The 15463-nt window shown below is 42.9% G+C and overlaps 1 protein-coding gene across 1 annotated transcript in view; it reads right to left on the reverse strand.

The window, feature by feature from the left end:
- DPY19L1 (dpy-19 like C-mannosyltransferase 1) overlaps positions 1–15463 on the reverse strand; it is a 68807-nt gene that overhangs the window by 24654 nt on the left and 28690 nt on the right. The window contains exons 7-11 of the mRNA XM_054571351.1: positions 14663–14720; positions 10293–10384; positions 6715–6814; positions 4591–4668; positions 577–663 (exon numbers count right to left, since the gene is read on the reverse strand). Of these exons, the coding sequence (XP_054427326.1) occupies positions 577–663; positions 4591–4668; positions 6715–6814; positions 10293–10384; positions 14663–14720 (415 nt within the window). The remainder of the gene's footprint in view (positions 1–576; positions 664–4590; positions 4669–6714; positions 6815–10292; positions 10385–14662; positions 14721–15463) is intronic.

Here is a 15463-nt window from a genome sequence, read left to right on the forward strand (position 1 = left end):
TCCCCGTCCGCTCTAATTCTGTCCCTAGTCTCCTGATCCTCTCAGTCAGGACTGACTCAGCAAACTACTACTGAATCATTACCAGTTTAAACCATCTGAATAATCCACACAAATAAACACGAGGGAAGACCCTGAAAAACCAAGGCCTCAGGCCTCAGGTCAAGGGGACCAAGGAGGAGAGGCTGCTGGGAGATGCCGCAGGGAGGAAAGGGGATCAGGGAGGGGAGCGGGAATCGGACAAAAACTAAAAAGGGGAGAGGAGAACAGGAAACAGAGGCAAGCATAGAAACTTCTAAAATTAACCCTGGGACGAAAACTTAGGCAGCAGCAAAGATGTGGAAGGAGAACGGGCAGCTCTCTCACCGAGGCCAGGCGCTAGGCTTCCCCTCGTGAACCTCTGTTGCGTTTCTTTGCTGTGCTGGAAGCGAGTTCTCGAACACTTGGTCATGGACAGATGTACTCAGTAACACACTGAGATGTTTCTCACAGAAAATCCCTCACAAACCCCAAGCCAGTGATCAGGAAACTGGTAAAGCATTAATTTCAAAAACAGCCACGTACTTAGAGAATACTTACCCAAATAATCACCAAAGAGGAAGCATAATAAGAAGTTAATAACATTGAGTTTCCAAACATCAAAACAAAACAAAGTGCAAGAGAAATCTGGAAAAATCCAAGAAAAATATAATTAATGCACATAAAACAAAAAAAACCGCACATGCCCATGACAAACAAAATTCAAACTGTTCCAAGGGAGCATCTAATGCAAACAGCCCACGTCCTTCCCCACACTTCAGCCCCCGAAAGATCGCCAATCTCAACACTGTCTTGTGTATCCTTCCAGAGTTCAATTGTACAAATTCTAGTTTACATTTTTTTAAAAACCTCAAATGGAAACTTATATACCATTGGTTGTTTTAACTCTTAATTTGTTTCAGAGAGCTTCCTTATCAATCCAGACCAATCTCATCCATTCTGTTGAATAAATGTAACCAGTCCTCTACCTATTGCTGAATACTTAATGCCTTCCGGTGTTGTTCTGTTGTTATTTTGTATTTTTCTATACAAACCCTGCTATGAAAAACATCATTCTGTGCATACATATCAATATATTTAGGGATAAATTACTAGAAGTGAAATTGATGGATTAAAGGTATACATTTTAAAATCTGAAAAACACATTGCCACGCAAAATACTGTACCAATTTACTCTCCCACCAACAGGGCAATGGGGGTTCCTGCTGATACACATTCCTGCAACACTGTGTACCTACCATCCTTTTAAATAGCTGCCAATCTAAGAAAAATGTTGCCACACTGTCCTACTTTTAATTTAATAATGAGTGAGACACAGTGTCTTTTCTTCTATCTGCTGTTCACGTTGTTGTTACTGTGTTATATGTTGTACATGTGTGTATGTGTGTGCCATCTAGTCCTACTGCCCATTTTTCTATTGGGTTTTGGTTATTTTCCTTAAAAGCTCTTGTTATAGAACATAACTTCTTATCAAATAAACATTGCAAATATTTTTATATGCATAGATATTGAAAATGTGGTACATATGTGCACATATATATGAATATATAGGAGTGAGCAAAAACATAGGTTTACAGTGGTGAGTACAGGAAAGAGTTTATTCTTATATTATTTGTTAATTATTGTATTATTTATTTGTATTACAACTGTAAACCTACTTTTGCCCACCCCTGGACACATAAGCATATACTGATAAATGAATATATATGTGAATATACATGATACTACACAGCCATAGAAAAGGAAATTCGGCCATTTGCATCGACATAAATGGACCTTGAGAACATTGGGCTGGGTAAAAAAATCTCTAGGGAAAGACAAATACTGCACAATTTCACTTGCAGGAAGTACCTAGAGTAGTTAGAATCACAGACAGAGAAAGCAGGATCTGGAGGTGGTTTCCAGGGGCTGGGGGAGGAAGCAGAGCAGGGAACTGCTGTGTAAGGGATACAGTTTCAGTGTTGCAAGATGAGGAGTTTGAAGATGGCCGGTGGCGGTGGTTGCGTACTACCACGGAGTCTGGATGTCCTTAACATCACTGGTGTGTACATTTTAAAAGACTAGGGTGGTACATTTTATATTATGTAGTTTACCACAATAAAAACAATGGGGAAAAACCCTTTTTGGAGGTAATTCTATTTTTCCCTCTTTATGAAACATAGGAATTTGTGAAGGGATAATGGAAGATGTTTCCTATTTAGAAGTCACACCATAAAGCAAAAATCAGTTACCAAGAGAGGCTCTACTACAAGGTAAACCTTTGTAATGTTAGTACTTCTTCACTGTAACTTTGGGTCCAAGTCCTCACCCGTAGCTGCCTACGTGATTGTGTGACTGACGGAACCTAAATGCACCGAGGTTTTACTGCAATGTTAAAAAATTCTATTAAACAGTTTGGAGAAAAAGTCAGTCAAGTGTTAAAAAGAATTGACTGTCCAGTCCCGTTCATGAATAGATATTTAAGAATCCTGACAAAATAATACCAAAGTAAACCCAGCGCTGTATACAAGCTGTGTTTAGGAGAAAAGCGAGGTTTCTTAATGTAGAAAATCTATCAATATAATTCATAATTGTAACATATTAAGCAGGGAAAAATACATGAGATCATCTAGAAAGATGCAAAAAAGCATTTGATGAAGTTTAGCCTCTATAAATTTCTTTTAAAAAGTGCTCAAAGCACAATGAGGGCATGTTAAACAGACAGAGAAGACAGCCTGAAGTTGCCCAACAGGGAACAATGCAAGCATCAAAACAGATAGTGAAAATAGTGGATCACACTGCAGTGAAGAAAACAGACGCCATCTCTCTTAGACATTAGAGAAAAACGGCAGAAGATATGAATAGGAGTGTCACAAAAAGGGAAACACAAACACACCAAAAGATGTTCAGCTTTACTCAGAGTGAGAGAAGATACAAATTAAAGCCATAAGACACCATTGTATACTTATCAGATTAACAAAATAGAAAAGGATATAGAAAAACATGAACTGTTACACATTACTGTTGGAAAGAGTCTAACCACTTTTGAAAATCAAGGCAGTATTAAATCATGAAGTTGAGCATGTATATAATCTGCCACCCAGAAATTCTGCTACTAGGTAAGCGCCCTACAGAAACTCAGTATACACACCCCCTGAGGTATGTAGGAAGATGTACAGCGTTACTCATAAAAGACAAAAACAGAGGGAGAAAATCTAAATGTCTTCCAATAAGAAAATGGATAAATAAGTTGTGTTTTATTTACACAATGGAAAACATAAAGCAAAGACATGTCTAAACTCCAGTAACACAGAAATCTCAGAAACCTGAGTAAAAATGCAAGTCTCATCAAAGTATACCATTTTTACAAACCTTAAAAATAATGTTAATGTTTAGCATAAAAATACAAGGTGGAGCACAAGGAGGATTACTGTTGTGAGTACAAGAAACAGAGTTTATCTGGCACCATTACTGACTGCTATATTGTTTTCCACAGGAACAACTGTTAACTGCCCTCCCCCCCCCCGCCCCAGCGGCGTACTGCTCAGCAACGCACGCACAGCGAAGGCACGAGGGAGAGCAAGTCCAGCATAATTTCACAGGCCAGGGCAGTGGCCGTCCCTAGGGGGCGGCGAGGGTGCAGGCCACGCCAGGGCCTCGAAGCAAGGGCGCTTCTAGCCTTCAACTGGAGGGCAGGCTCATGGCGGTTCGTTTCATAACTTTGTTCACAGCTTCCCTAGGTATTATAAATGTTCTTTTATACGTATCAATTATTAGAGAATAAAAAATAACAACTGCATACTGTAATAACATTAAAATTATGGGGAAAAAACATTGGAATTTTCAGAACTAATGACAAAAAAAGAAGACAAATGTTTTTAAAGAATAAATGCTCATCAAAACCACCCACCCAGGCTTCGCGCATTTGCTCTGGCGGTTTCACGGACCCAGGACATCCCTCTCGGTGAAATCTCCTTAGCGAACAGCCCGCCCCCCACACCTCTGCTCCAGCCCCATCTCAGCGGGAGCTTCCTTGCCCACCCGTTTGCTACCTCTACCCCCCATCTCCCTGGGGAGCCAGGACTTTCCTTTCATCTACATACTGTGCCATCTACCCTGTTACTGTATTTATTATTTATCCCCGTCTTCTCTCTTCCTCCACTCTCCTAGAATGTAATCAACACGTGTGCTGGGGTCTTTGCTGCTCTATTCACTGGTATGCCCACGTGGCTGGATACTCGGTGCTCAGTAAACGAACATTCCTCATCCTCTTAATAGAAGACCCTTGGATAATATATCACTCCATGTTTCTCTTTCATGAATTATCTCTCTTATGGATAACGTGTTAAGTCAGGCCCAATGACTCAAATCAGATAAAACAACCCAAATTAAAACGCCTTGGGTACCTTATTTAAATCAAGGTCTGTTAACTGGATCAGTTTTTGAGTGACACTTGCTTTAGTCATAGAATCATGTTACTACTTGTTTCAGCCATAAGCAAATCAAGTACTAATCAGGAGTTTGTTTTAAGATCAACTCAAAGGGGGAACAAAAGACAAATTTAAAAACCATTACCATGTGTATATAAATGATCTTCCGTAACTTGCATATATCAATGTATCCCACGACATAGACTGTGAATAATGACGCAATCTGAAATTGAAAAAGAAGTTAAAAATGAAAATTATATATACAATGGATAGCTTTAAGAATAAAAAAGATTATTTTTATTGTTGTTTCAAATTAGTTTTTATTTACTTTGAAAGTGAGTTCTTCAGTTGCCCTCTTACTCAACAATTTATTATTGGATACGGTCAGTATATTAATATAGGAAATATTGGTTGATTTTTCTTTTCCATACACAGCTCTCTCAATTAACCATTCAAATGATCTCCTCTGTAAATTATCCAAAATGACAGTCATTTTAATGTCAGGGTGACTCTACTGCCAACATGCATGATTACGAACGGCCCTGCCCAATGAAACAATAGGAAAATATAATGTATGATGATTGGTACCTAATTGGAGACGGTACATTAAACTCAAAAATAATTATGTAATGCGTGTGTGTATAAAAATACATTAAGTTCTGCTTGTTAGCCACTCTTTACAAGTACCTCCATTAGTGTTCTCTTTCATTCACACAAACAGTCGAGTGTTGGTTATCTAATTCATCACATTTCAAATGAGAAGCACTTCATTCCAAAGGTATTTGAAGTTTCTATATAGTTTTGAAGAAAATTGCATGTGTGTTCACCAAGAATTCTGAGCGCACCAGGGGTATTTAGATGAACTATCTGAATGAGGAAAGCACGCCTCTGAGTAAAACACAGAGATATCGTGTCAAATGGAGCCTGTCCCTGCTTCTCCACGGAGACAGGAATTCAAACTGGACTCCAGGCTCCTCCTACTATGCAAACAGCCAAGTAGTTAAACAGGTAAGGTAAGTGCCACTCCTCAAGTGTTTTACCTGCAAACAAGCCACAACAAAGTTCCCCTCGGCGAGAAAACCAAGGGCCACTGCACTGCTGGGGTGACGGATGTGCCATCACAGCGCGGAGAAGTGGGCGCTGTCATGCAACAGAAACCCCACAGAGAAGCGTGCAGCCCCACCCCACACTCCAGGACGCCCCAGGACAGCCCCACCGACCCCACCCCCAAAGGCAGGCCCCCCTCCTCTCCCTGGAAGCGAGGGGACCACTCCCCTTCCACCCAGGGCCTAAGCAACACACTACAGCCCACAGGGCAGGATCTTAAAGAGGGACTCGGGGACACTTGAAACCACACACATTTACAACATCATCCTGTGAGAGATGACAAAGGAGCCAAAGAGATGAGATCAAAGAAGGAACTGCGTACAAATAAAGCCTCTTTTTAAACAGCAACAGTAAAAGCAGCTCACCTGTCCGGCAGAAGCACCAAGTGTGTTAAGAGCCCTAGGCGCTACCTCATCTGGCCGGGACCCTACCCACAGTGCCACAAAGGCAGCTCTCACGTCTCTATTTCACAATGAGGACACTGCAACTGAGGAAAGCTAAGCCGTTGGTCTGAGCTGAGAAGCTAGGGCACAGAGTCAGGACGAGATCCAGCCCTGACTTCTTTTCTCAAGTATGAAATCTCAAAGGACAAGAAAAAGCAACTCTTACACTGCATTCTACGAATATAATTTGGCCAGCACAACCAAGTGGCAGCTGGCCGGGGCCCAGTCGAGACAGACACTGTTCCCCCCTCTCCACAGCGGCGGGCCCTTGTTCCAGGGGCCTCTGCCTGGAGAGGGACACGGGAGGACAGGAAAAGAGGACACGCCCTTTACAGGCCGGTGCAGAGCTCCTTAAACAGGAACTCTTTTGCTATTCATCTTATGTGTGTTTCTCCAAGGTATAAGAATGTACAGCATTATCCATAACAGAAATACATTTCCCTAAAAGAAATACATCAAGGTGTAGTACTCGCCCTCTTTTAAGCGCACTAACAAACACTGAGTAACAGAGATAAGCATTCTTACAAATGCCAGTTCAATAAATGCATTCTCCTCGTACTGACACCCAATAATAAGTAAATCCTACATATTTCCCTACCCTGAAGTTTGTTTAAAAGGATTAACTAAGAAACATTTTAGGAGTCAGAAGCATACAACATATCAATTCTATAATTTTATATAAACGAGCCTCATTCAGTTGAGAAACGTAAGCCCCTTACCTGAGTAAGAAGTACAAACTGTGCGAACTGCCACGGAAGCATGAAAAACACGTTGGAAATGCAGAGTGCAACCAAGCTTCCTCGGTAGAGTTTTGTGGCCCTTGAGAAAACAAAAATCGTTGAATTTAACCACAAAATATTCTAGCGTGCCTCCAAACTGCCACAAATTAGAATCTCTAAACATGATATGTTATACCGTAAACTGGACAAAACGAACCAATGGGTTAGAGATCATACCGTGTGACACTCAATTCAACAACTTTCTATGAGAAATACCCATTATTACTATAAAAACAAAGCCTGCCAAAGGGGCGGGGGGCACCTGGGTCGGCATAGCCACTGAATTTTTCTAACTGTATTTTGGCAGATTCCTTCGGCGAGATGGAGATGTCTGTGAAAAACCACAGGAAGCAGGAGCATCAGCCGCTCAGGACTCTGCAGAGAAGCCCTGCGCGGCTTCACGCCGAGCAGCAGAAGGGGCCTCTGGGGAGGGTGCGGGATAGAAGCTGGTTCTGCACAGCTCGGGCACAGACAAGGCAAGAGGGCCCAAAGGCAGGGGTCGCTCTGAGGCAACAGATGCCTCACTTTGGTCCAACTTATAACTTAGGGAATTTTTAGGAGGGCAAGGTGCTTTTCTCTTTCACGTCATTTTTAACAGCTACTTTCCTCGTAAATCAGCGAGCCGATGCAAAGGCTCCACCACACCTAGCGTCTCCGCAGGGGGAAGTGTGCCCATGGACATCCTGGGCCACAAGGTGCCCCAGACAGGGGGAGAAATCTCGGAAGGGACGGGGCACTGGGCAGGTCTGTTTCCTCGAGTGTCCCTTCTCCAAAAGACCTGCCTCTGTGCTCTTCCAGTCCAGCTCTGTCTGCCATGCCCCTGCATTGAGCAATTTTAAAACCCAGTCACAAAAGTATTAGATAAGAACCAGACATTTTTAATGGAGCACAGTGAAAAAAATTTGCTTCCATCATACCTAATAAGGGCTGCATCCCATGAAACTGTGCTGCGTGTGGACATCGCACATGGACACACTAGGTCACAATGTAAAATGTATTTCTTCTTTCTTGTAGATCACAGTCAAAGAGGTGAAAGCCCTGTCTAAAATAAAGCATTTTCCTCCTGCTTTTGAATACTGATCGTGATTTTCATTTTATGGAAGCAAAGGTTACTGAGCATAACATAACGCTAATCTGGCAGCTGGGTACGGAATACACTGGGGAGAGAGGAGCAAACAGGGAGCCAAGGAATTTCAGCTGGTGACGGCATCAACACGGCACTGAACCCAGACAGCAGAAGCGGAAATGCAGGTGGGGCCACGAACCGCCAAGAACGAGCTAAGGCTGTGGCTGGTAGGAGGCGATTTATACGAAACCGAATTTCCAAAAATATTTAAATGTCAACTGGACAAAACCAACATGCTAAGATAAGATACCCTCCTACCCTTACTTATATATGACTCCCAGGGTTAGGGGCAGTCCCTTCTCCAGCTGCACAACAACACCCCCAGGAGCTGCAGCCACCTCCGCGCTGCCTGCTGCTGCTAGGCTCCCCCCGCCGTCGCTCCCCCGCCTCCCGGGACGTCGGCTACAGGAGGGAACCCGGCGCTCAGGAACGTGGCTGTGCCACCATAGGAGACAGAATTCGGTGATAAACATGAAGTGCCGGAAGACTTGGGTGACCACCAGGGATGAGCTGCCACCCCTTGGACAACAGGCAGGAAGGTGGCTCCTCCAGGAAAGGAGGGCGCGATTTGCCGGGGAAGCAGCTGCCACCACAGGCGAAGGGAAGCAGCCACCAGACTCCACACCCATGGAAAAAACCTGAAACTATTCTGCAAAACCCAAAAGGGAAGCCTCGAAACAGGTCTGCGTCCTAATCCCTGGAAACTGTCACATTACAGGGGAAAGGGGAGTGAAGGTCACCCATCAGCTGACCTTCAGATAGGGAGATTATTCTGGATTATCCCAGTGGAGGGGTCCTTCGAAGTCCTAGAAGGTTGGAGCAAACTGAGGAGAGGAGGACTCGGCCTGCCATTGCCAGTTCTGAAGACGGAAGGGGCTATGCGCCAAGGAACGCACACAGCCTCCCGAAGTCAGAAAGGGCCAGGCAATCGGTTCTCCCCTTGAACCTCAAGAAGGAGTACAGCCCTGCCAACGCCTCGATTTTAACCTCCAGGACTGTAAGAGGTAAGACAATAAACTGAAGTCTGCTGCAATCTGTTAAAGTAGCACCAGAGAACCAGCAGAACCTTCTGCCGCAGGCCCCCCAGGATGGATTAAAGGAAGCAGCGCCTGGCAGGTGAGCAGCGCTGGATCAGAGCCTGCGGGTGAGGGAGTATGGGAGGAGGCAAAGGTTGCCATCGCTGAATTTAACAGAAGCAGAGGCTGCGGAAACTCAGGAGCTAGAGACTCTGGGCAGCCCACAGCCCACTGGAGAAACAAGCCAAGGTCAGGGCTGGGGACATGGAAACACAGCGCAGTGGCCAACAGCACTCGTCACTTCCTTCCGTCTGTCTGAGAAGGGAACACCCACCCAGATGCCTCGAGGCCAAAGGTAAGGAATTCACAGATTTCCTTATCTGAAGATGCTACACTAAAGAAGCTTTTAATCCCAGAATAAAAGAGGAAGCTAAGAGAGCTGTCAGGCTGGAGCTGCAGGGACTCCAGGAGCTGAACGAGAAGCGGCCACCACCCGACGTTCTGTTCTGCGCGAGACCCGTCTAGAAACACCTCACGAGAGACAAAGCCACACCCTGGCTCTACTCCTGCTGACGACATTGCTGGCAAGTGTCCGAGGTGACGGGCCTCGACCAGATTCCCTTGGATCCGTCAGGTCACGGAAGGGACTTCTTAGTCCAAGTCATCTTCTGATTTTCACCACACTGTTCTATTTCACCACGGGTCCCTTTTGGTGTATTTTTACCCTCTGAACCGAGGCAGCGCCCTCTGAACTCAGCGTTTGTCGGCAGGAAGGAGGGAGGACTGTCCTGGGTCCTCCTCCCAACCTGGGCCGCGCCTGAATCCCTGTCAGGCCCCCGGCTGAAGCCAGAGGAACGGCCAGCCCAGTCCCTTCCTGGACTGTCGGTGGGAACTCTCCTCGCACACCTCAGGCCAGGAGCGGACTCGCAGGGGTGCTGACCAAACGGAGGAGGAAGAGGTGCACGTGTTTCTGTACCTGGCCACAGCTCTTCTGCGAACTGCTCTTTGCCCTGAATGACCCTCTGCTGCCCCCAGCGCTCCCCCTGCTTTCTGCCTGCCTTGGGGAGGCAGTGGTGGTGGAGGAAGTGGCTGGGGAGAACGGAGAGGGCGGAAAAAGCGGCTGCGGTTTGCAGCTCCGCAGGCAGGTCTGGGGGCCAAGGAGAGAAAAGGAGGAGGCTAGCAGGCAGGTTAAGGAAACGTTTTTGATGGCACTTTGACATTATACTCTTAAAATAACTTGATGAGTTCCACCCAACATCAGCATGATCTTAGTTACTATATTGATTGTTTTTCATTATGGAAGCTTACAGATTCTAGCGGACGCTATTCAGGGCAATAGCAGCCAAGGACCACGACCAAGGGCAAGAGGCAGTTACCTGAGAATGTGCGTGATGAGCAGCATCTGGAGCACGAGGAAGGGGTAGGAGAAGCTTTCGCGGAGCGGCGGCGTCCACATCACCCGGGTGCACTGGAAAACATCAGCGTATGGTACATGCGCTCATTTTGTTCCGTAAGACACACCAAGTGAAAGCTGCTGTTTACATGTACAAAGAGAAGTCTTTCACACGTAGTTTAAATGGTGTGTTGTCAAACAAGCTGCAAATTCCCACCAACAGCAAAACTGGGAAGCGAGAGTAGTGAGAGGGAGACGCTCAGAGCACAGGTCCCGTGAAACGCGAACATCAACCGTCAACAACCAGGCACCAAAAACTTCAGCTACGGCCTCACAGGACAGTGGGGAAAGTGCCAGCTGGAAGGCACGCTGCCAGAATTAAAACATCTCCTTTGAGTTGGTTGTGTAAATTGACAGCGTTTGTCTTCTTTCATGTGAATTTCAGCAAACCTATAACTGAGACTTCAAAACTCTCGGCAGTCATCAATGCTAGCATTTTTATCCACAATGCTGCTAAAAGGGGGCATTCCATTTTTGCTTTTAATTCTTCTTTGCCTAAGTTACCCTGGGCTGCAAAGCATTTAACAGTGGCAGAGAGGATCAAATAAAATAACTAAAGTCCTAAAACAGTCAAGTATCACTCTTTCTGAAGTTTACTTTAGGCTTAATTACATAACGTTGGTCTCCGTTGTCAAATGCACGCATTTTTCTGCAGGTATACTAAATATATGAAGTCCATCCTTTGATTTTAAAGAACTGTATTGGATTAGATATAAAAATCTGATAATACTAAGTTAATCACACTAGAAGAAATCATTATGTCTTTCAAGTCAAGCAGGGTTCCTTTAAAGGCTATATAGCATTATAATCAAGAGGTAAGTTCTAGTCAACAGAATTAGTTTCCCTACCTAAGAACATCCCTACCTAAGAGTTACATGTGTTCAGAGAAATTTGGAAAGATTACTGGTTAGTTGGAAAATTTAAAATCCTCTCCCTGCTTAACATACTTGAGCCAAACACTTAACCGTTCAGTGCTTCCATTTTAATGCATATCGGAATAATATAATTTACCACTTATCTACCATACAAGACTGTGTAAGGACTAATGAAGCTGTTTAAAAGTGTTCTGAGAATTTCTTTCCAAATCTTATATAAATGACATAACTATGTAAATAAGTAATTAGACATAGGTACATTTACTTTTATATTTTTATCTGTTTATTTCAAAAACATTTAAGAAACTAATACAGGCCAGGAAAATATGTTATGGGTAATAAAAAGGGTAACTAGACACATCTCTAAAGCCATCCTTTTATATACAGGACCCAGCAGAAGTAAGGCCTGCTTGAATGTGCTTGGTAGGGTAATAATATGGGTGTAGTAATTTATAGTTTTAATTTGAACATTTCACTTAAAATGGCATATGGTGTGCTTGAGTGTGATATTGTTACGTTACAGAATTACATGCTTATGATTTTTGTAATAAAAAAGGAAGTTATTTGTGCCAGACCCTCTACTTTGAATTACTCTGGTTTAAAAAACATAGGAATTTTCCTCTTCATATGCGCATGTATTTATTTCTGTGAACATGGTTTACAGAAAACACCACTAGTCAGGACTTATAACAGTTATAAAAATCCCACCATGAAAAAGCAAAACAAACCCTAGTTCACATATAATAAATTCCTAACATTCAAAATGGGGAAAAAATGTCCAGGGTTTTTTTTAATGTGCTGATCTGGACACTTTCCAGCCAGCGTCACGCCCGAGTCCCCCAGCATCACACACGCTGCCTGCATCTCTCGTACGGGGACACATTCTGAAGGCAGAACAAAACTATGAGCTTTCCTCTTAGCAGTACCTCTCAATAGGAACAGAATCACCATTTTTTGAAAAACCTAGAGAAGCGAAAACATCTTCATAATTTTATTATGAAATGTATAACCTGTAGGCAATTAATAGCTCCTTTACTGCATTTTCACATCTTTCAGATTTAAATTTCTGTTTTAAATAATGGGGTTAATCCTTTTATATTATGTATGTCGTAGTTCTTTTGTATGGGCAAAATTTTTCCCTTGTAAAATCACCTGAGAGAAAGATTATTTCTAAAAGTATGTCATACATTTTCTTAGACTCAAATACAGAGCAAGCCAAATAATGGAAAAAGAACTTAAAAGCAAGTAACGACTCACCACTATTTTCTGGCACATAAACCACTCACTCGCATGATTAAATAAAATAGCTCTTCTAAGAATAAAGGCACCAGTTAGCGCGTGCCCAGCACCTGCTGGAGGGGCCGGGGCGGGGGCGGGGGTTGGGGGGTGAGGGGCGGGGAGAGGCGCCAAGCCCCGACGCTGCAGAAAGGCTCACTGACTGTGCGAACAGGAGCGACGGGAGCAAGTGCTTCTCCCCACGTAAAAATGAGATACTTATTACATACTTTAGGCAACATTTTTAAAAGTCAGAAAAATATAGAGTCTGAAAATCCCACAACCTAAAAAACAAAATGAATACAAAATTATAAAAAAATAGTTTTCAGTTACTTGAGTTCTCATTATTTTACACAAAACTTCAGCTTATGCTCTCAATTTTAATATGTCATTACTCAAAATGGTCATTTTTCTACTCTAAGCTAGTTACTGATGTGAGTAAATTATCTACCTATTTCAGTAAAACCAAAATTCTAATCACACTGAGATTACCTTTTCCTAAATAGAAAGTGATAACTAAGCACATTTAAATATACCAAGTAGATGAAAAATATTTTTTAAAAATCTATCAACTTGAAAAATGAACTGAACAGTCTGAATTTCACTGTTAAAAGCTAAAAAGAGTTTGTAACAAATGATGTTCATGCTCTATGAGCATCAAAATTATAGGAAAAACAAGATCAAGGATGTATAACTTCTAATGCTAAGGATAACACAGTAGCCCTTTCTACTTCAATTTGTTCAAAATGTTTATTCAATTTACTGTGGTGACACAGTAAATAAAATTATATAGGTTTTCAGTAATCCCTTTTCTCCAACATCTGACATGACCACTCACTACTCCTGGGTTCTGGCGTTAGGCAGGCTTTTCCCATAGGTCATTCTTATGGAATCTATGCTTTTTGCTTGCGGTCCACCCTACGACACTGAGCAGCATCCACAGTCAAAAACAGCCAAATGATTCCTTTTCTTTTTTCCACTCAAAACTCAGGCCAAACCAGTTAATTGATGTTATATTGCAATCATTTGTCAAATGCTGTAATCTATAAGATTACTCTAGCTTTAAATTTCTGTGATCCTAGATAGTCTATGTGTGTTGGTTCAATATCCATCAGTAACCACTGCATAGTTAAAAAGTTCAGCCCTGACCCCACTGTTAGGTTTTAGAACACCTGCTCTTGGAGCTTCGGAACACGTGCACATTCAAAGCCCACAGACACCGAGTATACAATCACACAAAGCAAGCTGACATTTAAAACTTAACACAAAAGAAAACTGGACAGAGGTTTTCAATTCAATTGCAACTCTAATTTAGTGAAAGGAGTTCTTGAATTTATAGTAGACTTTAAACTAAGCCATTAATAACACTAATGCAAACTAACAGTTACATAGTAGTTACTATGTGTCAAATATGGTCCTAGATACTGTGCACATATGAATCCTTTACTGCCCCCAACAATCCCATGAGATGGGTAATGTTGTTATGCCCATTTACAAAGAGGAAATTAAGGCAAGTGAGATTAAATGACTCTTCCAGGTCACACAGCCACTAAATGACAGAGCCAGGATTTGAACATAGGTAGGCTGGACCCAGAGTCCACGCTTTCTACAAGGCTGACTCCTCAGAAAGCCCTTGGGTATTGTGCAAATTTATAATTATAATAAAATAGTCCAAAAAGGATACTTAAAACAATATCAAAGTTTAATATAAATGCATTAAAATAGAAATGTACAATATAGCTCGTACAACAAAAAGTTATCTCCACACGGGGAAATTAACTATATCCATGCCCGGTTTATGTCTATTACAGCTAAAACATGAGCTTGTCGTTTTAAATTATACAAAGCATTGATACGGAGCCACTACTTCTTCAAATCACTAACAGATGTATCACATAAAACATAGAACAATCATGAAAAGTTAAAATAAAAGCCAGTGTGTCAATCTGAATCAAAATAAGAGCAAATGTTTAAAGAATGCTACTATAGAGTTTAAAGAAATTAAACTTTAAAAAGAAACTTATATTTCTATAAGAAAAATCTCCTAAAATTTAAAAAAATATTTAACTCTCATAGAGTAAACTTTTATTTCTAGAAGTAAACTCGCCAGACTTTGAAGGTAAACACTGGTTGACGGACCTACCTCCCCGTGGTTGAAAAAGAAGCACAACACCGTGACCAGGCCTCCTAACCGGCTGCCGCTGGAAAAAGAGGATGAAGACGTGACTCACACAAGGGAAGTACAGGCCAGTCCTAAGCGCCCCCCCAACCCCCGAAACAACGCGACGGCCTCCAGCAGGACCGACGCTGCGGCCACGCTGGGACTCCACCGGGCTTATTTACAAACTAACTTATTTCCTCTACAGTATCGTCAGTCAAAGAAGGTTTCACTTTTAAAAAGTCATTTCCATCTTCAAAATGTATGGGAAAACACTCCAACTGCCAGGGAATGAGAAATTCTCAATAGTCATGTTACTGTGCATCATGCAGCCTGATCTTTTTCTTCTTTTTTTTTATTCTTTGTGAGCACATACGTTTGCGTCCTTTTGCATTTCTGACACTGCCTTTCCTGGGACTCAGGACACAGATTCAGGAAAGGGGAGGGGAGGTACAGAAAAGGGCTGTACAGTCATGAGGTTGAAAAATACCTCATCTCATCCCTAAGCTACTGTTCTTCAGAACATGCTTGGGGAACATTAGTTTACAGATAAAGTTTTATCTTTCAATTGTTTTCAAACTGCAGCACAAATGTCAGCACAGCTGGCCCGTGAGCCGGCATGAGAGGGGGGTGAGGTTCGCAGGGTCAGGGCAAGTGGCTTCCGGGGCAGCCAGTCTCCCCAGAGTCGCGGCACAGCCACTTGCCGCTCAAGAGACGAGGCGGCAGTGCAAAGGCCCAGGGACAAGGCGGTCCCAAACACCACCTGCATCTCAGGAGAGAGGTAAC

The sequence above is a fragment of the Pteronotus mesoamericanus genome, unplaced genomic scaffold (genome assembly GCF_021234165.1).
Source record: "Pteronotus mesoamericanus isolate MK-2021 breed Mesoamerican mustached bat unplaced genomic scaffold, CSHL_Meso_final contig_220, whole genome shotgun sequence".
NCBI lineage: Eukaryota > Metazoa > Chordata > Mammalia > Chiroptera > Mormoopidae > Pteronotus > Pteronotus mesoamericanus.